The sequence below is a fragment of the Vulpes vulpes genome, chromosome 16, assembly GCF_048418805.1.
Source record: "Vulpes vulpes isolate BD-2025 chromosome 16, VulVul3, whole genome shotgun sequence".
Classification (NCBI taxonomy): domain Eukaryota; kingdom Metazoa; phylum Chordata; class Mammalia; order Carnivora; family Canidae; genus Vulpes; species Vulpes vulpes.
In genome coordinates, this window is record NC_132795.1 from 6330754 (window position 1) to 6355419 (window position 24666).

General features: G+C 56.5%; 1 protein-coding gene across 11 annotated transcripts in view; it reads left to right on the top strand.

Annotated features, from left to right (window-relative positions):
- The window catches only part of TNS1 (tensin 1), a 229696-nt gene that overhangs the window by 180762 nt on the left and 24268 nt on the right, over positions 1–24666 (top strand). For 7 of the 11 annotated variants that reach the window (XM_072741836.1, XM_026002181.2, XM_026002184.2 and 4 more), the window contains 6 exons: positions 1760–3349; positions 9534–9617; positions 14550–14746; positions 15720–15795; positions 19351–19443; positions 20550–20588. In XM_072741836.1, coding sequence (XP_072597937.1) covers positions 1760–3349; positions 9534–9617; positions 14550–14746; positions 15720–15795; positions 19351–19443; positions 20550–20588 — 2079 coding nt within the window. The remainder of the gene's footprint in view (positions 1–1759; positions 3350–9533; positions 9618–14549; positions 14747–15719; positions 15796–19350; positions 19444–20549; positions 20589–24666) is intronic. The other 4 variants (XM_072741842.1, XM_072741840.1, XM_072741838.1 and 1 more) reach the window with 2 other exon arrangements.

A 24666-nucleotide genomic window follows, 5' to 3' on the forward strand; every position in this document is an offset into this window, starting at 1 on the left:
AAGCAGTCCCTGGGGACCCCGGCACGAAGAACAGAGGCGCTGTTCTGGAGCTTAGAGCGAGCTCCGACTCATACCAGCCGGATCCCCGGGAGCCCTGGGCCGTGGCCACACTCCGGCCCAGTATTGCGTGGGGCCTGCCGCTGGCCAAGGTCCCAAAGCCCCAGGGAACACTGGGGACGGAGAGGTGGCTCTGGAGAGTTAAGTGAGTGAGCAGAGCATCCAGCCCCCCGGGGAGGGGGCGCGTGGACGATGCGCCTCGCTGGGCATCGCTGTGCTAGCTCCCGTGACGTCACTGGTTGGCCTGTGGTTCGTTGAGTGTGTATGTTGATCAGGATGTTCCTGTTTTGTGGTTGTGTGATCACTTGTTTTTGGCTGTGGGCTTCTGTGCGAGTGTTTATTTTTAGAGGCTGCCACTATCTGGCCTGAGGGCTGATCCTTGGGCCTGGTGTAGGAGCTTGTATTTTGTGAAATGACTGTGGCTTTAGATTGAAGTATTTATGTTGGGGTGTTGCTGCCTTTTTATGTGTTTAAGTGACCCTGTGTGTGCGTGTGATACGAGAGACCGTGTGGAATAATAAAAATTACATGGTTTTTTGATGTTCTGATTTTAAATTAATTTCGCTTTTAATTTCGTTTTATTTTAATCATATTTTAAATTAGTTCTGACATTGAATCCCAGCTCTCCTGTGTATCTGCAGATGAATGGCCTCACTTCTGTGGACCTCAATTTCTCCCAACCTTAGAGTAGGCATAATACTCCCGACTCACAGGATTAGAAATAACGGGTGTGTAAAGGGCACCTATGCATCTAGTGTGCCCCGAGAGTGCAGCAGGGTGTTTGATTTGGGCGAATTCTGGGTGTTTGACTCGGGCGATTATTAGTTGGCGTGTGTGTCCCTGGATGTCTTTGTGTCTGGTTTTCCTGTGTGTGGTTGGGGTGTGAGGGACTCTGGGTGTCTGGCTGGAGTTTGTGCAGGGTTTGGGAGGGGGCTTCCTTTTCTTGCCAGCCGGGGGCCTGCCTTTAGAGCGAAGGGAGGGGAGGTGTTTGTGCGTGCACGCAAGTGTGTGTGTGTGTGTGTGTGTGTCGGGGCTGGAAGCTGGGCTGCTGACTGTACAGGGTGTGAAATCACTGAGTCCCTCTGGGTGGGGAAGTTCTTCATTCCTGAGTCAGCCCTTTGGCCCTGAGCCACCCAGTGCTCACTCTTTCCTTTCAGAGAAAGTATTGCTCATGGGGTCCCCAGAGCTGTGCACAGACAAAATGACACAGGGGACACCCCTCCCTGATGAGAACACCTCCTTTCATGTTCTGGATGCTTCCCCTGTCACCCTGGTCTCTGAGTCCCCTTTCCGGAACCCCACGAGCTCAGCATTCAGAGGGAAAGCATGTCCTCTGTGACACGGGGACTGCTGGCTTTCCTGGACCCCATCCTGACCCAGTGCTTCCAGTCTTTGGGAAGCTGGTGAGATGCCAGAGCCAGGGTTTAGACTGGGGCATCTTGCTCCCAGGACCTCCCCGCAGCACCCACCTACCTTAGGCTTCACTGCCTGGCCCTGAGGCTGTGTTGGGGCCCAAAAGCCTGGGGTCGGGTCCTTTTGTCCTCCTCTCCCACATCCCTGACCTCAGCTCTACCTTGAGTCAGGAGAGGAGATTTTAGGATCCAGGGAATGGAAGCTCTTCACTCCTTTCCTCTGGGAGAAGAGAAGATGTCATGCCTCCCACTGACCTCTGTGTCTGTTGTCCCCTCCGGCTCTCTTGCAGAGGTGGTGGGACACACTCAGGGACCCCTGGACGGGAGCCTGTATGCCAAGGTGAAGAAGAAGGACTCCTTGCACGGCAGCACTGGGGCTGTCAATGCCACGCGCCCTGCCCTGTCGGCCACCCCCAACCACGTGGAGCACACCCTCTCCGTGAGCAGCGACTCCGGCAACTCCACAGCCTCCACCAAGACAGACAAGACCGATGAGCCCGCCCCCGGCCCCTCCAGCGCCCCTGCTGCCCTGAGTCCCGAGGAGAAGCGTGAGCTGGACCGCCTGCTCAGTGGCTTCGGTGTAGAGAGAGAGAAGCAAGGGGCCATGTACCACCCCCAGCATCTCCGGTCCCGCCCGGCGGGGGGCCCGGCCGTACCCTCCTCAGGCCGGCATGTCGTCCCAGCCCAGGTTCACGTCAACGGTGGGGCCTTGGCCTCTGAGCGGGAGACAGACATCCTGGACGACGAGTTGCCCAACCAGGATGGGCACAGCGTGGGCAGCATGGGCACACTGTCCTCCCTGGACGGGGTCACCAACACCAGTGAGGGGGGCTACCCAGAGGCCCTGTCCTCCCTGACCAACGGCCTGGACAAGCCCTACCCCGTGGAACCCATGGTCAATGGTGGGGCCTACCCCTATGAGTCTGCCAGCCGGACGGCACCTGCCCACGCGGCCCACGTAGCCCCCATGCGGCCCTCCTACTCGGCGCAGGAGGGCTTAGCCGGCTACCAGCGGGAGGGGCCCCACCCAGCCTGGCCGCAGCCAGTGACCACCTCCCACTATGGCCATGACCCCAGCAGTATGTTCCGCTCCCAGTCCTTTCCGGAAAGCGAGCCCCAGCTGCCCCTAGCTCCAGCACGCGGGGGCAGCAGCCGGGAGGCTGTGCAGAGGGGCCTGAATTCCTGGCAGCAGCAGCAGCAGCAGCAGCAGCAGCAGCAGCAGCCTCGTCCACCTCCTCGCCAGCAGGAGAGAGCCCACCTGGAGAGTCTCGGGCCCAGCAGGCCCAGCCCCCAGCCGCCGGCAGAGACCCCCACCCCCGGCCTCCCTGAGTTCCCCAGGGCAGCCTCCCAGCAAGAGATTGAGCAGTCCATCGAAGCACTCAACATGCTGATGCTGGATTTGGAGCCGGCCACAGCTTCCGCCCCCCTGCACAAGTCCCAGAGTGTCCCAGGGGCCTGGCCAGGGGCTTCCCCGCTGTCCTCCCAGCCTCTCTCAGGCTCCTCCTGCCAGCCCCATCCACTGACCCAGTCCAGGTCTGGCTACATCCCCAGTGGGCATTCCTTGGGAACCCCTGAGCTGGCCCCACGGGCCTCCCTGGCCGTGGAGTCCTTCCCTCCTGGCAGGCCTTACTCACCTTATGATTATCAGCCATGTCCAGCTGGGTCCAGCCAGAGTTTCCGTCCAAAGAGCCCAGCCTCCTCCTCATCTGCCTTCCTGTCAACTACCCAGAGCCCTCCAGGGCCTCAGCAGCCCCCAGCCTCTCTCCCTGGCCTCACTGCTCAGCCTCCGCTCCCACCGAAGGAGGCAACTTCAGACCCTTCACGCACTCCAGAGGAGGAACCACTAAACCTGGAGGGACTGGTGGCCCACCGCGTAGCAGGTGAGAGCCTCAGGGACCGTCAGTCCTGGCAATCCCCTCCCACCCCCTCTGTGCCTTCCTTCTTTGGTCTCGGTTGGTCTTGCTGGGGGGAGGTGCCAGGGCAGCCATCAGCCCTTGGCAGGTGCTGCTTTGACCTTGGGAAGAGGTGTCAGGAGCTCACAGGCTAGCCAGCCATCCCTTCCTGCATTCAATGTCTGTTAGGCTCTATGCCAGGCATTGAGATTCAAAAACTAGTGTCTCTCAGTTCCTGCCTTCAAGGAGCTTACAGTTTAGGGAACGGAGAGGTACACAGGAGTGTAAGGTGCCATGACAGGGGTGGGGACTGAAGCCCCAGAGCTGGAGGAAAAGCAAGGCTTATCAGCTAGGATGATCAGGGAAAGGTTCCTGGAGGTGGTTACTTTGGGGCTGGAGTACAGATTTTCTAGGCAGAGAGAAGATGCTCTTCGCAACTACCTGCAGCCCTCAGACTTTAGTTCCTGGGGGAAGGTGTGGAGAAGGCTGGAGGGGAGGTTTCTGTAGACTCAGGTCCCGCCTTGGGCCCTTCCAGGGGCATAGCAGAGAAGAGAGGGTGTCCTAAAGGTCTGGGCTCTACCTGAGTGCTCAACCCTGGTGGGTCCCCTCAGGAAATGTCTCATTTTGGTGGGGAGACCAAGGTTCCCCTTCTTGTTCAACTGTCTTGTTGGTCCTTGCTTTTGGACCGGCTCTGTATGAGAAGCAGACACAGAAACGAAGCTCCATTTCCTATCAGAGAATGGGCTTAACTTTCTGGAGAGAGGAGAGAGAATGGAGTGACCAGAGAGCTTATTGGGGAGATAAAGGCAAGAAATGGCAGAGTGTGCAGGGCCACATTGGGAGGGATGGGAAGGGCTCCCTTCCTTCCTATTGGCCTAAGCCTATAACCATTCCATGGGGGCAGCTGAACTGGGTGGGAAATCCTGTGGGTTTATTTAAATGTTGGAGGTAAGGCCAGGCAGGGGTGGACTAGACACTGCGGGTAGGGGACCTTGTGCCAAGCCCCTCAGCTGCCAGGGTGATGAGAGCTCAGGGAGGAGAAGAGGAGCCTGGGCAGCTGACTCTGCCCTCCACCTCTTTCCCTAAATGTAGGGGAAGCTGAGTCACCATACCAGCTGTAGGAAGAGAGGGAGACCCCTCTCTGGGGATGGACAGTGGGTTTGGGGAAATAGCTGAGGGCAGGCCAGCTGGGTATTGGTCTGGGTCTAGGACCTGTGTGGGCATGGATGCCCTGCTGTACTTCAGAGCAGAGTGCAGTTCCTCATTCCACTCTCAGTAACTTCAAATTGGCCACGATGGAAGTATTTATACCATGGAAATTGGCAATCAGGGTTTCATCTTGCCTGGAGAGCTGGTCGGGGAGCGCGTTATTGCTTTTAGCTGAGAGTCAAAACACAGGATGAGTAGTTCTCTAACTCTAGAAGTGAAAAGCTTTATGAGGTGGTCCACATGGGGCTGCCATCTTCTGCTTTTTCTCCACCTCTGGGCTCCTGAGATAAGGACCCCTGGCTTCTTTGTCAGAGATTTTGTTAAAGGGAGAAGAATGGGGCCCTCTTAATATTTCATAGAATTGAGGTGGCCTGAGGAATAGTAACAGTCTAACCTAATGATGGGCGGGATCTGGGGCCAGATTCTCTGGGGAAGCAGAGTGAATTTCCTCTCCCCTACCAGAAATCCCTTCTGTATAGCTCTCCTGGAGCTTGCTCTAAAGGAAGCTGTACCTTAATGGGTCCAGAAGGATTGCCCATCATCCTTCTAATGGGTCAGAAGGATGGGCATCTTGTAGTGCATCTCCTCTCAGCCTTTTCTCTGCTTCAGTTTCTGAAGTCTTGACTGTCAGCCTCTATATCCTTAGCTGCTCAGGCTTTGGGTGCCAAGGAGTCATAGAGAGGGAGAGATGTTGGTACAGTGTCTCTGTCCCCAACCCTGCTATCATCCTCTCCACCAACTGTGAGTGACTCAGTCAGGAGAAGTGATGAGGTGTATAGAGTGGACAGATATATTTGGTCTCCAAGGCTATAGAGGGGCCTCTTTGGTCCACACCCTGTCATGAAAGTATTTCTTATGTCAGCAGGTCCTGTTTGCACAACTTCCTCAGTAACCCTGCAGAGGCAGGATCATTGTGTACAACAATCTGGGAGTCAAGGAACAGACTAGTACCACTTCCTCCTGCATCTTCTACATTCTTCTGCGAGAAGCTGGAACATAAGCTTCAGCATGAGTAACCCAGGAAGCTCAGATCTGAGGGAGAGCCTCTTCATGGCTATGAACTTGATCTGGTTTCTCCTGGCTCTTCTTCCTTGGCTCAGCATTTCTCCAATACTGTATTCTTGGTTCATTCCACTTTGATCCAACAACTCCTTGTGTCTTATTTCAGCTTGGATGTCAGAGAATATAGGGGTAGTTTTCTTAACTTGATAAAGGGTAGGTGCCAGGAATCTGTAGCATATACATCACACTTTCTTGTGAAACATTAGAAGCATTCTTGTTAAGCCAGGGACAAAATAAATATGCCTGTTATCACCACTATCACTTAGCATTGTATTGGATATCCTAGCCAGTGCAATAAGACAAGAAAAAGAAATAGGAGTCAGAGTTGTTGAGTCCGTGTTATCTTATAATCCTGATTCTGTGACTGGACTGATCTCAGATGTCCCTAGAGGTAGAGATTTCAATGCATGTTGGAGATCAGATGTGCATCTTATCTTTAAGGAGTCTAGAGTTTAGTAAGAGGAGAAAGAATTGGAACTTTAAAATGAAGTCATTCTTAATAAGTGAGCTATAGAGAAAATTCTGTGGGAGTAAAGAAAAGGTAAAGATCCATATCAGCTGAAGAAATTGAGGAGTGTGTTTAATGTGGGTTTTAAATAGAACCTTGGGAGAGGTGTAGGAGTTGGAAACTGGTTGGGGTCATTGGAGAGACAGGGTTCTTAGTGAAGACAGGGAAGCATAAGTGTTTGACGAATATAGTAGATTGAGAGCATATAGGCAGTGTGAGAGAGAGTCAAGGAAGGTAGCCTGGGGCCTGCAGGTTGTTGGTCTTAAAATACTAGACTATGGAGTTTGAATCTTGCCTGGTGGCAGGGTGGAGCCACGGCCATGTTTTAGTTGGAGTATGCCACGATCAGAGCTGTAATTGAGGAAGATGTATCTGGTGGATCTGGGCAGGAAGGATGCAAAATAGGAGAGTTTGCATCTTTGAGTTGGGAGAGAGTTTCCAACTCTGAGTTGGGAGATGTGGTCATTTATTAGATAGACTGGGTTGGGCCATTGCATGAGGGTGCTGACCATGGAGATGAAAAAGAGATGGGTGCTAAGGATACCACGAGAGTGGAACCAGTACACCTACGAATTGATTGGATATAGGAGGTGAAGGAGAGGAAGACACCAAAGATGGATCTGGGGCTCCATGAATAGGACCAGAATGCCAGTTCCATTAACAAGCCAGGCTTTAGGGGAAGTGGATTTTGTGTAAGATGAAGACATCAGTGTTCCATATGTTGAGTTTGAGGTAATGGCAGAGCCTGCAGGTAGTAGATGTAGGGAAAGCAGCTAAACATCTGGAATTGGAGCTTGAAAGAGTAGAAAGAACTATAGATTTTGGAGTCATCCTCACAACGATGTAGATTAACACTTGGCCATGAATAAGATCTCTATGTCAGAGGGCATGGAGAGAAAAAAACTTAGGGTGAAATGGTCATGAGGGGAATGGAGGGGGGTGGTGCTGAGAAGGAATGTTCAGGACAGCGAGAGAAGACAAGGACAGTGGGTCACCACAAAAGTCAAGACAGTAAAGGGTTTCCAGAAGGAGGGGTGCGGGGCTCGAAATGTCACTGGAGAGATCACGAGGAGGAGGACTGGGAAAAATCCACTGGGCTTGCCAATTAGGTGGCCCCGGGGATTTTCAAAGACATATTTTCAGTAGAGTGGTCATGACAGAGAGCAGACCGCGGGATTGAGAAGTGAGTGCAGAGAGGCAGCGCAGACAGGATGTCAACTGTTCTTTCAAGTGGCTGTATGATAAAAGGGAAGAGAATGGGTAGCTAAAGAGTGTAGCAAGATGCTGGGAGTTTTATTTGTTTATTTTTTATTTTTTGTAAATGTAGGAGCCATGAGAATGTTTTTTAGAGGAGGAGAAGCGGAGGTTGAATATGGAGGGAATCAAAAGTAGAAAAAAATGTAAGAGAAAGAAAGAAACTGCAAGAATAAGATCGGTAAGGAAGTAAGAGTGGATATAGGCCTGGGAGCCCAAGTGGATGGGTGATTTAGGCTCAGCGAGGAGGTGAGATACCTCTTCTGTGAAGTAGGAATAAAGGGTGAATACAAATTTAGGGAATTACCGGTATCAGGCTTTGGGACCTTGAACTGAGAACCCAACCTTTACATTTCATTGTATGGAAATAGGAGATGATATCAAGGCCCATTCAGTCATTCATTCAGCATGAATTCCTAGCCTGTGTTAGTCCAGGCTCTGGAAAAATGGTGGTAAACAAAAGAGGTAAAAATTCTTGCCTCCATGAGGGGACAATAAACAAATAAGCAAATGCATGTATATTATGTCAGATGGATGATAAGTGCCACAGAGGTAACATAAAGCAGTAGAGTGTCAGTGAGCGGCAGAGGGAGGGTGGGTGGTTGCATTTTACACAGGATCAGGGAAGGCTACACTGGGCTGTGAGGGAACATGCAGATAGAACAGCAAGAGCAAAGGCCCTGAGGTGAGGAGTGTAGTGGGGCACGAAGTCCGAGAGGTGATAGGCCTGGGGGCCAGCTTGCGGGGGGCCTGGTGGGTGATTATACGAACTTCAGCTTTTGCTCTGTGTGCTGTGTGCAGAGCAGTGACATTGTCTGACTTGTTCTAAAAGGACCAATGTGGCCAGGATGGAAGGAGGGAGACCGGTGAGGAGGCTGCTGCTATTGGTCAGAGTGGTGGCTGTGGAGACGGGGAGAAGTGCTTAGATCTTAGACAGCTTTGGAGGTGGGGCCGTCAGGCCTAGATGTGGGATGGGAACAAAAGTCGAGGACGGCTCTAGGGTTTGGGGGCCTGAGCAACTAAAGGGTGGAGCTGCTCTTTTTTGAGACGGGAAAGAACGTGGGAAGGGCAGACTTGGGGGGAACGTCCGAGGTGTGATTTTGGCCATGACAGATTGCAGATGCCCTCAAAAGCTCTGAGGGGACAGGTTGGAGCTTAGAAGCGGTGGCACAATGATGCCAGTATACGATATTGCCAGTATATGATGTCACATGCAGCGTGGCACTGCGTGATGGTGCCCAGCGGGGACCACAGGTACAGAAGAGCTCCCAGGGCTGAGTCCCACAGCCTCCCACATTTGGCAGGTAGAGGCACGGGGAGGATGGGGCCAAGAAGCTGGTGTGGAGCAGCTTGTGAGGCAGAGGGTTGGTGAAGGAGCGCGGTTTCCTGTGCGGCCCCTGCGGTGTCAGGGGGTCCGCGAGCGTGGAGAACAGGAGGGCAGGGCAGGTCTTTATGGGGCATCCAGGCGGGCTCATCTGAAGGACTTGTTGGTGGTGCCCGGCAGCTTGGGGGCAGGGGTAGAAATGTAAGGGACTCCACGGAAGAGGGTTATGAAGGCGAGTGCAAGGGAAGGACTGACAGCCTGGAGGTGATGGATGCTCGGGACTGTGGCCCCTGGGCTCAGGCTGGTGGGGTCACAGCTGAGTCCAGAAGGAGGCAGGTGACCATGAGAGAAGAGAGGTCCCAAGTTGAGGCCATGCTGGCCGTGGGGACAAGTGAGTTGTGGGCTAGTGGGACTGCATCTCCAGGTCCCTGACCGGCCCCTGCTTGCCCCATGCTGGGGTGAGAAAAGAGAGAGGTGTGGCGTCCTGCAGGACAGCAGGAGGCCCCCCTGCCCCTGGGGAAGCAGAACCCTGGACGCACCCTCTCTTCTTGTCTGACAGCGCCCCCCCCAACCTCTCTCCAGCGTGTGGCCGGCTCCCAGACTCAGAACACCAACTAATCTTGATTTTCTCTTTGTTTTTGTTTTGTTTCGTCTTGTTTGATGGCTTGTCCCTTGCGTTCTCCATGTGTCTGGTGTCCCTCGTCCCCTGTGCTGTGGGCGTGGTGCCTTCCTTGCCTGGTGTGGTCCCCTTGCCCCTGCCTTCCCTTCCTGCTTGTCCCCCTCCCTGCCGGCTCCCCCGGGGTGGGGGTGGGCAGCGTACAATGCCAAGCTGCAGGGCCTCGGGCACCCCGGCTCCCGGCTGCCTCCTCTCCACCGGCTCCGATCTTCTTCCCTCTCCGGTTGGTTCCCCTCCACCCCTCCACCCTTCCGCCCCTCCACCCCTTCCCTCTACCCCCTTCCCCCTTTTAAGTCTCTGGCCCTCATTGTGGCTCTCAGCCTCTCTTCCCCCTCTCTCATGGGCCACTCCTTCGAACCTCTGCCCTCTCTTGTCCTCTTTCATTTTCCTGTCTACCTTCCCTCTCTTCCTCCCCTCTTTCTCCTCTTTCCATCTCTTCCCATTCTCTTTGCCCCCTCCTCCCTTCCTTACTGCCTCCCTGCCCTGCCCACTTCCTCCTCCCTCTCTCGAGACCCTCTCCCCTTCCTTTCTGCATGAGCGAGTGCTCCCACTTCCGCATGGACACAGGCCTGATGCTTTTGGCTTTGGCCTTACCTGCTGGGGACACAGGGTCTGGGGTGACTAGATGAGCTTCCAGATTCCCCATGACACACAGGCTTTTGCACTGAGTGTGCTCGGTGAGGGTGGGGACAGCTCGGCTCTCCGGCCACCCTCGCCAGACTGCCCAGGCTGCTGGGCCAGGGTCTCAGCAGGAGCCAGGCTGTGCTTTGCATGGGCCACCAGGCTTCATGACAGACAGTGGCGCCCTAGCACCTGCCGCTCTGTCCACTCTCGAGTGCGGTACTCCGTGGGGATGCAGCATCCCCTCTTACCTCATCCCCAATCTCTGATCCTGGGACCCATGGCCAAGAGTCAGAAGCCCTGGGTGTGGTCCTGGCTCTGCCTGTGACCGCCTCTGTGACTCTGGGCAAATTTCTTAATTACTCAGCTCAATTTCCTGATGTGAAACATGGAGAGATCATAGCACTGCCACATGTGTTTTGCACGGTGGCCTGACCTGCCCCAGTATGGTGCACCTTTCATCAAGGATCCCGTTGCTCTATTTGACGGTGATGCCCCCTCACGTCTGCCCCGGGTCTCTTGGACATACAGGCCCACGGGCTGTTAGCTCTGGGGAGACTCACCTCACTGTTTTCCCTGTGCCTCTGAGCCCGGAGGCCCAGGTTAGGGAGGAGGCCGTGCTGAGGCTTGCCCCATGCCGTGGCCTTGAGCAGTTCTGGGAAGAGGCTTAGGGGGTCATGGGGACTGGTGGCCACTGATGGCAGCATCTGGTGCTTGCACAGACCCTCCTCTTCCCCGTCATGGAAAGTGGGGAGATGACTCTAGCAGAATGCCCCCTGTCCTCCACCTCCCCTCTCTCCCTTCACCTCTCCTCGACCCAGTGGTGGGGAGTGCAGTGTTCACTTGGACCTGGGGGTTCGGGGCAGTTCTGGGGTGGTGGGCCTGTCCTGAGGGGAGCTGGCATGGCTTGCCCTGGGGCTGCTAGTGTGATCGCCGTGTGGCTTTCTGGTGCCCTGGCCCAGCAGGTGGCCTCCCGGATACCCTGGCTTTCGGAGCCCCAAGCATGCCGTCGGACACCCAGCCCCGTCACCTGGAGCTGAGGAATCCAGGCTTCTGGAAATCGGAAGGCTGGAAAGAAGAGCTGGGTCTGTGGGGGTGGACACAGCCAGTCCGGGGAGACACGTGATGATGCCTGACACCGGGGCGTTTGTCCATGGGACTCGGGTGGTGGGCCCCTGTGTTCTGCTGAAATGGGTGTATGGATGTGTGTTAGGGCTGTGGCCCCCAGAAGCTCAGTGTGTGTGTGTGTGTGTGTGTGTGTGTGTGTGTGTGTGTGTTAGATGAAGGGGATTCATTGCCTCAGGTCCAGTCCACTTCGGGGGGGGGGGGCTTGGAGCCAGCTGTGCCCCCCGGAGTGAGGACCCCCAGGAATGGGGCTGTCTTGGCACCCTGTTCTTTGAGGTCTGGTGGCCGGGGTGGAGGCCCTGGGCTGAGGTGACTGTCATCATCCAGGTGGTGGAAGGGCCCAAAGCAGCCTCCAAGGGACACCGAGTGCTGCTGACTGTTTTGATCCTAAAGGCCACGTCCTCGCCATGAGGGCATCGCACTCCTCGTGCTCTGGCGCTAGGACGAAGACTTCTCAGCCCCTCTGGCCAGTTCTTTCCACCTTTCTTCACCAGCTTCCTCCAGCCCCGGGGTCTCCTGCTGGGGTAGAGGCTCTGAGGGCGACTCTGACCCACTGCCACTCCGGGTGAAGGTTGTGTGTGTGTGTGTGTGTCCATGTGTGCGTGTGCTGTGCGTGTGCGCCTGTAGGGAGCGGAGCACGTGGACGAAGAGGCCCCGGGCAGAGACGGGGGACAGGGCCAAGAGACTGAGAAAGTCCTGGGGTTGAGGGTGGCGCTGGGGAGGAGGGTGGCAGGGAGTAAGCCTGTTGTTACGGTCGGTCAGTCTCTGGGACATGAGGGAGGGGTGTTCTCTCTCTGACACTGGCTGTTAGCTTGTGTCCAGCTGTCCCAGCTTGGCCAGGGAACAATGGGGCTCTCTTCCCTCCCCCTGGCCATGCCCTGTCTCCCCTCCCATGGAGAAGGACAAGAGCGAGGGGACATGGCTCTCCAGCTCTCTGGGGCATATCTGGGCCTGCCAAAGGGGACAACAGTGAGATACTGTGTTCAAAGAATGTGAGAGGCTCTGACTGGCCACTGGTGCCTTGGGGCTCACTGTAGGGGAGAAGCCATCTCCGTGGGAGTGGAATGTGGGGTCTTCCCCCTTCTGCGGAGGCTAGCTCTTTGGAGATAGTCCTGTCCATCCCCCTGCCTCAGGACTTGAGGAGCTGTGATCATCCTCAGATGTCTGACTGTGCCAGGATCTCGCATCCTCCACAGCCGGGAAGCCCCCCACTCTGGCACTCTGGACCCTTCTCTGGGCGGCTGCAACCATCTGCAGCACCTGAACGTGAAGGATGCTTCTGGACACACCGGGGAGGATTTTCTCTGTCCCCCTGGGAGATTGAGGGCCTCGGATTAACACAGACCCACTTTTCAAGGGTGGACATCAGATCCCCGTGCAGGGACGCTGGCCACCCCTTGCAAAGGCCCAGAGATCTGCCAGAAACAGGCTGCCGGGCTGGGTGAGCCGGAACTGAAACCAGCCCTAATGCATTTCTTTTAACCTTGGGGCCGAACTTAGTTCCAAACCCCAAGAGCCTTTCCCAAATGGGCCTCCTTTGTCACAATTATTATTAGAAAATCAATGGCTATGTCTGTTTCTTTCTGATGTTTTTGCCAGGAATGAGACGAGCGGCAGCTCTGGAGCGGGTGGCCCAGGAGGCCTGGGAGGAGGGGGCTCAGTGCAGGGTGAAGGCAGGGGGCCCCGGGGCAAGCACAGCGGGCTGCTCTCTGAGGGCTGGGAGCCTGGGGTGGCCGCAGCCTGGGGTCCCAGGTGCTGCTCAGCCCGGTGAGAGCCTGCCTGCATCTTTAATCTGGGCTGATGGTCATAACAGACCCTTATTAGGACTATGTGACCCCATTTTTCTCTTTCGAAAATAAGGGGCACATTCAGGGGAGGGTTTATTTGCCTTTAAGTAAAGCCGTTGTTGGGTCTGGTTTACTGTCCCCATCTGGGGCTCTTTTTTCCTGGTTGAGATAGAGAGCGGGCCGCCTCTGAGTGATAGAGACCCCAAAGTGGAGGCTCAAACCTCTGCCTTGTAACTGCCACGCCAGTCCTACTGCTGTCTGGACCGGGCCCCCAGTTACGCGACGATATGAGTGTGTGTCTCGGAGTGACTGTGTGTGTCCGCCCCTAGTTTGGCTTCGGCAGCCTCCTGTTCGTGACCAGTAGGAAGGCTTCCCAGCGTGTGCTCTCCCGGCAGCCTTAGTGGCCGCACCAGGCTGGAGCTGGGGGGCCGGGGCGCCGGGGGCACGCAGACCCCACCGTGGAGGGCAGATGACTCGGGCTGAATGAGGGTGATTACTGCTTGGCTCCCGTGGTGCACGCCCAGGGGCCAGGAGTGTGCGCGTGTGCTCGTGTATCTGTGTGCAGTGTGCCACGGGGCGGTGTTCCCAGACGCGTCGGCCTGAGGCCGGGGCAGCCAGGCGCGCACGTGCCCTTGGCCCTGTCCCAGCCCCCTTCCCCTGGCTTCACCTGCCCCCCCCTCCAGGGTGCGGGTTGGGCAGAGCTGAAAGTGTCCTTGCACAGGCTCTGGAAGACAGGAAGCCTGTCCTCAGGCTGGGTCTTGGCCTCTGGGACCCAGGGAGTGAGTTTTCTAGGATTCCGGAGCCAGCTCCATGAGGCAATGGGTTCCGTGCCTCAGCCCAGCTGTGGGAAGCCGGTGGGAAGGAAGGAGGGCGAGGCTAACGACATGCCGAGGCCTGTGGGGTGGAAGGGAATACAGAAAAGCAGATGGAGAACATGACTTCGGGCCCTCTGCCTGCTGCTCTGCTGGGAGGGGCAGGGTGGGAGCCGGGCCATCTTCGGGATGAAGCAAGGGGTGGGTAGACGAGGGGCCGGCACAAGGGGAGTTGGCAAGAGGTTCGGGGGTGCCGGGACGAGGGCTGGGGAACCCCAGAGAAGGCCAGCAGTATCCTAGGGGCCAGCTGGGGTCGAGGACTTCACAAGACTTCGTCATTTCTTTGTTTCTTCTCGAGAGCACCACTCGCAGGATGATGCATTATATGCTCTTTCCAAAGTTCTTCCCCCGGGCCTGATGTTGCTTGTTGGTTGATGCGGTCACCTTGGAGACTGTCTCTCCTCTTTCCACCTTCCCTCATTTGCCTGGAAGCTCTGGCCCTCTGCCTCCAGGGTTTGCAAGGAGCTGACATCTGTTTCTTATATCACCCCCTTTGCGCTTTGGGCCTCAACCCTGTGCAGGGCAGAGCTTCCTAGGAAAGGGCAGCCCCACCTAAGCAGATCCCCCACCCTGCAGAGAAAGCCAGGGGTGGGGGGTGGGCAGAAGCAGGCAGTGGGGAGTCCGGGGAGACAGGCCCCCTCCAGCGCGGCCCCTGGCTACCATGCCCTGCCTTCTCTGGGGAAATGGGGCCTGACCAATCCTCTCTCGCCTGATATGCTCACTGCCCTCGCTGTCTTGCCTTCCTCCCAGGGGTGCAGGCTCGGGAGAAGCAGCCTGCAGAGCCCCCAGCCCCTCTGCGGAGGCGGGCAGCCAGCGATGGACAGTACGAGAACCAGTCTCCAGAACCCGGGTCTCCCCGTAGCCCGGGGGTTCGTTCTCCTGTTCAGTGCGTGTCCCCCGAGCTGGCTCTCACCATCGCCCTCAATCCTGGAGGGCGGCCCAAAGAGGTGAGTCCCTGGGCAGCATCCTGTGGCCAGAGAGAGGGGTGGGGCCCATCTGAGCTATCCAGGAGCCAGATACCTGAGTATCTCACCTGAGTGGCACTGCCCCTTCAGCAAACGCAGTCCTCCCCCTGTATCTCTTCTCTGGGGTGTGGAATCTGGCATTTCCGTCCCTAAGTAGTTTTTATGCTCCCACTTCTCAGATTAACACTGAGATTGGAGTCCCCCCCCTCCCCCCGGGATTCCTAAAGAGCACCGCGTGGTAGGGTGGTAAGGGTCCCGGGTATGACACAGATGACCACCGTCTCTTCCCTGCAAACCCGATCATACAGACTGACGAGAGCAGTTTTGGTTCCTTCTAGGTATAGGGTTTTCTTGGGAGATCTGATTCCAATGCCAGAAGGTTTGCATTTCTGAGACATTTCAGTAGTTGGAGGCAGTGAATTTTAGACTTCAAGGAGCATACCAACCACTGGGGAGTTTGTCAAATACATAGATTCCCAAGTCCACCTCCAGAGATTCCCGCATATTAGATCTGGGACAGCGCCCAGAAATATGCATTTTAAACGTACATCCTGGAAGATGCTGATCGGGAGTGGCCCATGTCTGATAAAATCCAGGCTAGTGTGTTATTCTGGGTATAAATGGCTTTTGGACATCTTTTCTCTCCTGCCTTCTGGCAGGATCCAAGTCCCCTGTCCCCAGCCCCTTCTCTTTGGCCCTGTTGGGGAAATTTCCAAGGCAAGCATTCCTGATTTCCACCCGCACGGACCCGTGGGGGACCCTGGCTTTGCAAAGAGCCTTTTTTCATTCCGTCAGTGACAAAGGAGTGGGTGGGGCTGTGAATGGCTGGGATGTCCCTTTGACCTTTGTGTTTACCAAGGAGGGGCGGGTGGGCTGGTTACCTGGGAAACCGCTGCTCTTCAGGGTCACGGCCAGCAGCGGGCATCCCCTCTACTCCCCTGTTCTTGTCCTGCAGCCCCATCTGCACAGCTACAAGGAGGCCTTTGAGGAGATGGAGGGAACCTCCCCGACCAGCCCACCGCCCAGCGGGGGTAAGAGCTGCTCACTACCCTGTCTTCCCTGGGTCCCCTCAAGCCCCTCTCTCAGCCCCGGCCTGAGTGAGCGCCCCAGGTTTGCAGGCAGGTGCTGGTGGGGCGGGGCGGGGCCAGGATCTGTTCCCCCCCCCCCCCCCCCCCCCCCCCCCCCCCCCGCCCCGTATGGCTCATCGCACTTCACCATCCCTGCTTCTCTTCCTTCCGTTGTCCCCGTGCACACCTGTAAGGGGGCAGCAGCCACAGGCTCGGATCCTGCTGACCTTCTGTGGCGTCCCTGGCCTCCCAAAGTCTAGAATTTTCCTAAGCTTTGAGAGTGTTGGCATCCTGTGTGCAAAACACACCCCCTCCATCCTACAGTGACTCTTGTGACTTGGTGGCATATCTCTGAGATGCCTCTTGACCTTTTTGCTCCTGACCCTCAGTCCTGTCTACATCCAGGCACCTCTTCTGTTTCAGGCAACCTACTTAGTTGCCATCAGGGAAAGAAAGGCCTAGAACACTCAGTCTTGTCAGAGTCCCCATCTCATCCATTCTTGGCCTACGGGCAGGAACATTTAGTCCCTGATGCACTCACTGGAGAGGCAAATCCCCAAATGGCAGAGGCATTTCCACCCATAGAGAAGACCCGGATGAGTACAGCATAGAAGAGACAGGGGGAGCTGGTAGGGGGCAGCTGTGGGACAGCAGTGATGGGGGGATACTGAGGACTCAGAGCCCCTGTGACAGGCCTCCCGGCAGCAGAGGAGGGAGAGATGAGGGAGGGGAGGAGGGTGAGCAGGGAAGAGCAGAACTGGCGGTAATGTTCTCCTGGGGGCTGGCTGTCCTGAGGAGGGAAGAATGTGGCACCCCTGTGCCAGCAGAACTTGTGTGGGCTGCCTTCTGGGGCCTGCAGGAGGCTGGAGTTGTGAGTGGGAGCCGTGGCTCTCCTCCCCAGAGCAGCATGGTCCAAAGGAAATAGAGCACAAGCCACGTTTGTGATGTACCGTTTTCTAGTGGCTGCGCTGAAATACGTAATAGGAAACTAGAGAAGTAGATTTAATATTTTTTATTTGACCCCAAATGTCTAAAATATTATTGATTTCAATAGGTAGATCAAGATAAAAATATTAAGGACATGCCTTACCATCTTTTTTTTTTTTTTTAAACTGTAAAAAGAGTCCAGTGAAATTACTTTTTAATTAATAGGTTTGACTTAATCCCCAAGATCTATAATATCATAATTTCAACGTGGACTCAATCTAAGGAGATACGTCGCCTTCTTGTTTCATAGCAAGTGTTTGAAACCCGGTGTCCGTTTTACACCGGGAGCGTGTCTCGGTTCTGGTCGGCTACACAGCCGGCGCCGTAGCCCCATGAGCCTCCTAGCTACCATATTGGACCAGTGCAAGCCGGGGTGGTCCACTGAAGAGGCATCTCTGTGGCCTCTTGTGACTCCGTGGAATCAGTTGCTGTCCCTCCTGAGGGTGGTCTTCGCCCTCCCCCATCACGCCTGGCTCTGATTTGCCGTTGGTCCAGTCAGCCAGGATCTTGGCCATCACCCTGTTTGGGATGGAAGCCATCTGGGCCGAGCGAGGGTGAGGTTTTGCCATCTGTGTCTGTTCCCATTCTTCTCGGCCTGCCCTGGCCAGCCCTGCTGCCCCAGCCTCCGGGAGAAGAAGTCAGAGGTTTCATCAATGCACAGGCTTGGGAGAGAGGACAGAGGCGGAGAAATTTGAGGAATTCCTCTCTCGGGAAGCAAAAGCCTTGCCTGGCTTCAGGGCCACCCACTCGTCTGCCTCAGCAGGAGAGCCAGTTGCTTGGGGACCGGAGCATGAGCCACCAGGGAGCTGGAGGTGCTTGGGGTGGAAGCAGGAGAGACCTCCCACCGCCTCTGGTCCTCTTCCCCTGGTCGCACTGGTCCACCTGTGTCTCTCCTGTGCCAGCTGGGCCAAGACATGCTTCGCGGTCATTCCGTGGACAGCGGCCTCTAGGCTGGGCTCATTCCTCCCTAACTAAGTACATTAAAATTCATTCACTTGACAAACATTAATAAGTGCTCCATAAGGGCCTATTGCAAGGCACCATTTTCAGTAGCTGGAGGGTGGTAGAAACCGAATCTGTGCGTGTACGTGTGTGTGTAAGGAGAGGGAGGGATGGAGACACGTGAGTCTAGACCTATCCCCTTTACCTGGATGTGTGCCTTTGTGCACATCTGTCTCCTCTGCTGTATTTGTCCGCTGGGCATCTAAGGACGGTGTGAGGGTGGAGTCTGCGCCCGCCGGACCCCCGTCACCGCTCACTGCTCCTGTGTGGCCCTTTGCACACACCCACGTGTGCACAGATAAGTTACGTGTGTTGCTTGCACCGAGGGACTGTGGCTTGTAGCCTTTCGTTTCCTGTAGGTCTCCCTGTCTTTTAGGGAAAGGAGGAGGGGCCGGGGAGGGTCCTGGAGCCCCTGTGCGGTGCTGGGCCTCCGAGGGCTACAGCCAGGCTGTTGAGGCCATTGGTGAGTGGCAGGCAGGCTGGGGCTGACTGACCCGTGCGGCGGCCTGTCCTCAGGGCCCGTGGCCTCTGCACGCTCCCGATTAGCTGTGACAGGGGACACAGAGCTCAGTTCTTTGCTTCTTCTCAGAGGTGTGTCAGGAGACGCAGCAGCTGCCACCGAGAAATCTCGTGACTGGGCCTAACAACCGCCCTGCAGTTCAGCTCGGAGTCTGGCCACGTCCTTGGCTGACGGCCCTCCCTGACCTTGTGTGTTACGTGACACTTCTCACCCCGCCCGGCAGCCTGGAGGGGCCCTGGGGTTTGCGCAGGGAGTCGGTGCTCTTGGCCAGGGGTTGTGGAGCTTCTCCCTCTCCCAGGACGCCCAGATTTGGGGGGTACAGAGAGTCCCACACTGAGAAATTCTCTCTTCCTGGGGTTTACAAGTGGCTTGGGTGGCTGGGGGTCAAAGACCTTTGGCCAAGGGCTGCCCCGGGGTCTCAGGGTTGGCACGGCTGTGCCCATGACCCTTCCTCCCTCCGTCCTTTACAGGGTCTGCCATCTTGATTTCCCATTTCCTTTTGTTCTCTGAGTCCCATCAAGGTGCACGGCGTGGAAAGACTGTGTGTGTGTGTGTGTGTGTGTGTGTGTGTGTGTGTCGGGGGGAGCGAGAGGGTGAGGGAAGAGAGGCTAGAGTATGGAGGAAGTCAGAGAGTCAGAGAAACCTGCGTGTATGTTGTCAGCCATGGCGATGCCAGGCGACCGCAGTAACACAACCAAGGGCCCCCGCATAGAAGCTATTTGCTGGAGGTTGAGGGCCAGGGCCAGGGCCCGTTGAGGGGCCGTGCCATTTCCTGACTGTTTGACTCTGCCCTTTGTGCTGTGGAGAAGCACGGAGATGGGAAAGGGCCGTGGGAGCAAGGCAGTAACCCCTGGGGGCTGCGGCTGGCTCCTCTGCCCTGCGCCTGCTGCCCACCCCTCACCAACACGTCCTCACGTAGGGGTGTCCCCGCTCCTGCCCCCTTTCCTCTCCCCATACCCCCCTCACCCCAAGGCTCACCCCCTGTGTCTCCTTTCTGCTTCCTGGCACAGTGCGCTCCCCTCCGGGTCTGGCCAAGACACCCCTGTCTGCTCTAGGCCTGAAACCCCACAACCCAGCGGACATCCTGTTGCACCCTACAGGTGGTGAGTGACTCTAGCTGGAAGGGAGGTGGGAGGGGGAGGCCAGAGGGAGGAGTAGGGGTTGGAGGACCCCTGTGGTCCTGGGCAGGGCCTCAGGATTGAATCAGAAAATGCCCAGAGGTGATGGCTTCTCAGGACCCTTCTGGAAACAAGATGACAGCCTGGCTTTGTGCCCACAGTGAGGTCAGGCCTGTGTCGGGTCTCTCTGTGCAGAGGTTGAGGGGGATAAGTCCCTCTGCAGCCTTCATGCCCATTGAAGTGTGAGGTCTGTGCCACTCCAGGGTCCTCTGACTTGGGGATTTGGGGGCTTGGCCTCAGTCTCCTTGGAGCTGTCAGCTCTCTGCCAGAAGGCTGGCTCCACCATCCCCCAGCGTTCAGGCACTTGTGTACATGCACACACACAGATGTACACAACCCTCCCCCCACCCCAGTTCACACCTCCCACTTCCTTATCACATCCTCCAGCTCCTGTCCGCCCTGTGGGGAAGGGGAGAGTGGACGGCCCTAGTCCCTGCGTGGCCATTTTGAACAAGTTTGAACCACCCCGAAGGTTGTCCCCTTAGACTCTGGCTTTAGGGCTGGACTGGGACTCTTGAGGCCAACTTTGCTTTTTCTCCTTAGTCACCAGAAGATTGATCCAGCCAGGTAGGAGGGCAATGACACGCTTGTGTGACCCACACAGACACACGGCCGGCACAGCCTCCCACTCAGGGGTGCCTGCATGGCCAGGGACACCGAGTCACCGGGGAGCAGAAGGGGATCGGGGCTGCCTCTCACCAGCCAGCACATTGCTGCTTGAGATGCAGGCCCTGGGTGCAGGGGCTGTGAGGGGGACGGCCTCGTCCCTGACAGCGAGGTCCACCTTTACCTGCGCGTCCTGAGCCCCCAGGGTCGTGTCCGGTGGATCTTACCTCCTCCCTGGGCTCTTCTGCTCTGGCCTCACTCCTGCTTTCCCACCTCCTCCTTCTCAGCACATTGCTTTTCAGGGAAGGACCCCTGTTAACTGATCTCTCTCTCTCTCTCTCCTTTCCTCTTTTCCTCCCTTCCTACTCGCCTGCCTCTCTTTCCTGCCTCTCCTTCCTCCTACCTCTCCTCTCGTCTTCCCTCAGAGGAGGATGAGGGGAAGGTGGTGACAGAGCTTCCCAAAGGTGAGTGTGGCTTTGCTTGCGTGGCCGCTTCCTGCTCTCTGGGCCTGGGGATGGCTGTGGACGAGGAGCTTGCTCAGGCTGGCTCGGGGGCAGCTCTCTCTTCTGACAGGTCTCAGATGACCAGGCCTGGAGCCTTCTGGTGCCCACCCCCTGGTGATGAGCTGTCATCTTGGATGCTGCCTGAGTTCTGACGGTGGGGGGGCGGTGGGCAAGGGTTCAGGTGTAGCCAGCTCCAACCGCCAGTGCGGAGCCACCCTGGTGATGATCCCTCCCTCCTGCCACCTTGCTTGGTTTCGTATCAACACAGATGGTAGGAAGTCTGTCTTTCTGGGCTCTTGGATGCCTCTGGGGATCGCAGAACGGCCACGGACCCACTCCCACATCGGGACACCCATGCACATGGTTCTGACAGTTTCAAGGAGTCCCCACGTCCGTGCCTCTGCTTAACCCTCAATTTAGATGAACTCTGCTTTGTACATGAAGCAGAGCGGAGGATGTGAGGAAGGGAGACGTAAGCAGAGGAGGAAAATAGGGGACATAATCTGGTTGGAGGCCTTTAACCTATGGGACAGAATTCAAATGATGTCTCAGAGCATCAGGTGAAATGAAGGGGGTGCCAGCCTCGGTTGTCTGTGTGTGACTGTGGGCATCGGGGGGCCTTGGATGAGGGGGGCACTGAGGCCCCTTCCAGCTCTGACATGTTAGATGTTCTGACTTCCCACCTGGGCCCTGGTTCCATGCGGCCTGGTTTCTTTAAAGGCTTTGTCTGCTTTCTCTTTTTCTTTTTAGATTTATTTGTTTATTTATTTGAGGAGGGGAGCACAAGTAGGGGAGGGGCAGAGGGAGAAAATCTCAAGCAGACTCCCTGCTGAGCATGGAGCCCAATGCAGGGCTTTATCCCACAACCCGTGAGTTCATGACCTGAGCTGAAACCAAGAGTCAGATGCTCAACCGACTGAGCCACCAGACGCCCCTCTGTCTGCATTTCTTAAGCCCGTTTCCCACTCACCACCTTGGTTTTCCACCCCCAGAGAGGGCATGGGCTGGGGGTCACCCAGGTAAGGTGGCTGCAGCTTCCCGGAGGCTTTGCTCACTTGGAGCCAGCCAGGGTTGGGCAGCCGCGCCAGGCTGCTGGGGGTCGCAGCAACAGATCCCAGGGTGGGATGAGCCCCAGCGGGCTCCTGGCTGCCCCTCCCCACAAGCCTCCTACCCTGGGAGAGGACTTTCCCCCAGGCTGGCTGCTGGCTGCTGGCTCCTGACAGGGCAGTGACCGTGGGACAGGAGTCCAGAAACGCTGGCGCCTGGAGCCCACCCCCAAACACTCTCCAGTGGGACGGTCTGAGGGGAGATTATCCCACAGGCTGACAGGCCCCGGATGTCGTGTTTCCCACACTTTGGTGTGACACTTCAGGGCAACGAGTATCAACAGAGCTGAGCTGAGACCTGCCCGTTTTGCCTCACGAATGACTCTCAGCCTTCCAGGCCTCAAGGCCTCCGGCCCTCTTCCGTGTGTCTTGGAGCCACAGAGTTTGGAGGGGAAGGTTCTCGTGGATCAGCTCTGCTGCACCCATCATTTTCACGGATGTGGGGGCACTGAGGCCTGAGCTGTGGCGGTGACAGTCCGGAGCACCTGCCCAGGACCACAGTTAGGAGGCAGAGGGCCCAGACTGGACTTCCAGGTCTCCCGTCTGCTCGTCCTGGGGCTATTTCAAAGCCCTCCTCCCGCCTCCAGGCCCCGTGCCTGGGGATTCCAGCGTGGGGGTCGGAATTGCTGTCGTGGCCTGGGGAGTGCGGCAGGAGAGGGACGGGGAGCGGGGCCGTGGGCAGCCAGCTCCGTTTTTCCTGACTCATGTACCACCTCCCGGGTCAGACCGAAGCGCATTGTCTGCTGCCCCTCTGAAGCCCTGGCTGATTTCCCTGCTGACACTTTGGTGGGAAATGCAGGAAAAGATGCCTGTGAGGAAAGGTGGTCAGAGGCAGAATTATCCAGCTAGGGGCAGAGCTGACTTGAAGGGACTCTGTCCTGGTCACACATGCATTCATTCCCTCCTTCGCTGATTCAGTCATTCAGTATCTCGTGTGCCTACCATGTATACCACGCACCGCGCCGGGCTCCGGGAATAGGCTGATAGGCAGTACTACGGTTCCTAATGTCACGGAGCATATGCATGAACAGGACCCGGAATTAAATTACTTGGAATTACGTATTGAGGGGAAGAATTACGTATTCTCTAAGGGGAAGGGTGTAGTTTATGAAACATTATGGCCAAGAACCTGACCTTGGCTGAAGAGGTAAGACGTGAGGGTGAGTGACATGAACTTGGTGAAACCAGGAGATGAGAAAAGCATTCCGTGTGGAGGGAAAGCATGTACAAAGGCCCTGGGGTCAGAGGGAACTGCATGGTTTTTTTTTTAGGAACCGCAAAATCAGGCTCAAGCAAGAGGGAGCTAGCGGTTGGAGCAAGTGGGGGAGTGTGGTCCAGATAAGGTTCGACAGGCAGGAGTGGGCCACGTGGGGCCATGGTCACCACATCTTGTTTAACCATCACCGAGAGGAAGGCGGTAGGAACCCCATTCTACCAACGGGGAGATGACATTTAGGGTGGTTAAATGGCTGGTCTAGGTCCACGCAGTCAGCCAACGCCAGAGCCGCGGAGGCTGCCCCGCACCGGGCACGACCTCTCAACAGTGGGGCTGGGGACGGGGCTCTCTTCTCCATGAAGGAAGGCGAGCAAGGAGGCCTGCAGCAGTTAAGGCGTGAGGTCAACGTCAAGACTATTTTCCCAGTGGTGAAATAGGGAAAAATAATTGTAGAAGGTCCCTTCGCAGAGGACTGGGGACGGGGCACATGCGGGTTAGCTTCTGTTTGTCCGGGTGGCGAGGCGGGACAGATTTGGCCTAAAGGAAGACTCTGGACTAGAAATGGCCCCTCTGGGGAATTGTTCCTGCTCTGAGATCCGTGGTGGTGGGTGTCCTGTGGCATCTGGGATTCTTGGAGGGGGGGGCAGTGCCTTGCAATGCAGATTTATTGAGCACCCATTGTATGCCGGCTCCTGTGCTAGGCACCGAGGGTCTACCCACTGAGGGTATAAGGTGAGATATCCTGGTGAGGGCAGAGGCGCCAACAGACGATCGAGCATCGGGAAGAAGCGCTGAGCGGGGGTTGGAAGAGGGTGTCACGGGAGTTCAGAACGCCTGTGTATGGCCCAACCTCAAAGGCTTGAAATTCCAACTTCGGAGCTCCTGGATGGGAACTCGGGCGTTTCTCTACTTCCTGCCTCTCCCCACGCACATGTCTTCATTTTGCTTGGGGTGGGAAGGCCCCTTCTCTCCAAGCAAAGAGCCTTTCCTGGGGGCAGGACAGGCAATTCAGGGTGTGGGTGAAGAGCCGATAGTGCCCTGGGCCTGGTGGGGCCAAGTCACTCTTGTGCTGCCAGCTGCTCTCAGCCGCCAACAGCCACTGAGAATAGGTTTGAGCTCTGGAATGTTCCACATGAAGCACCCTCCCCGGCCCCACCTCTCCTGCTCTTCGCAACTCCTTTGGGTGCAGCTGCTCCAGGACTGGACGGGAGAAGGAAAGGAGCAGGAGAGGGTCAGAGAGAAGGGTGGAGGGAGACAGGAGCAGGTGTGGCCGGGGCATAGGCCGACACCCGTGGGGCTGCTTGTTACATTTAATGCTGCTGTGGAAATGAGCAGGAAGGGATTAGAGGGAACTGCCCCATCTTTCTCACTTGATCTCGGCCAGGCAGGTGAGTATTCTCATTCCCCTTTTACAGATGAGGAAACTGAGTCCCAGGAAGTTTGAGCAGCCTTTCCCAGGTCACCCCTCCAGGAATTGAAAGAAATGGGGGATCCCAGGAGTCCTATGTTGTCCTGTGGCTGGGAAGAGAGAAAAAGCTGAAGAATAGACAGAAAAAGGAGGTGTTTTCAATATGGCAATTGAGTCGGAAAACTTGGGAAAACTGAGTTTTGGGCCTTAGAGGTTGGTTTTGCACAGTTCTGGAGATGGACTCAAATGAAGTAACTTCCCAAAGGTCTCTCCTGCTCCGGGTTCAGGAGGAACAGAGATGGAGACAGA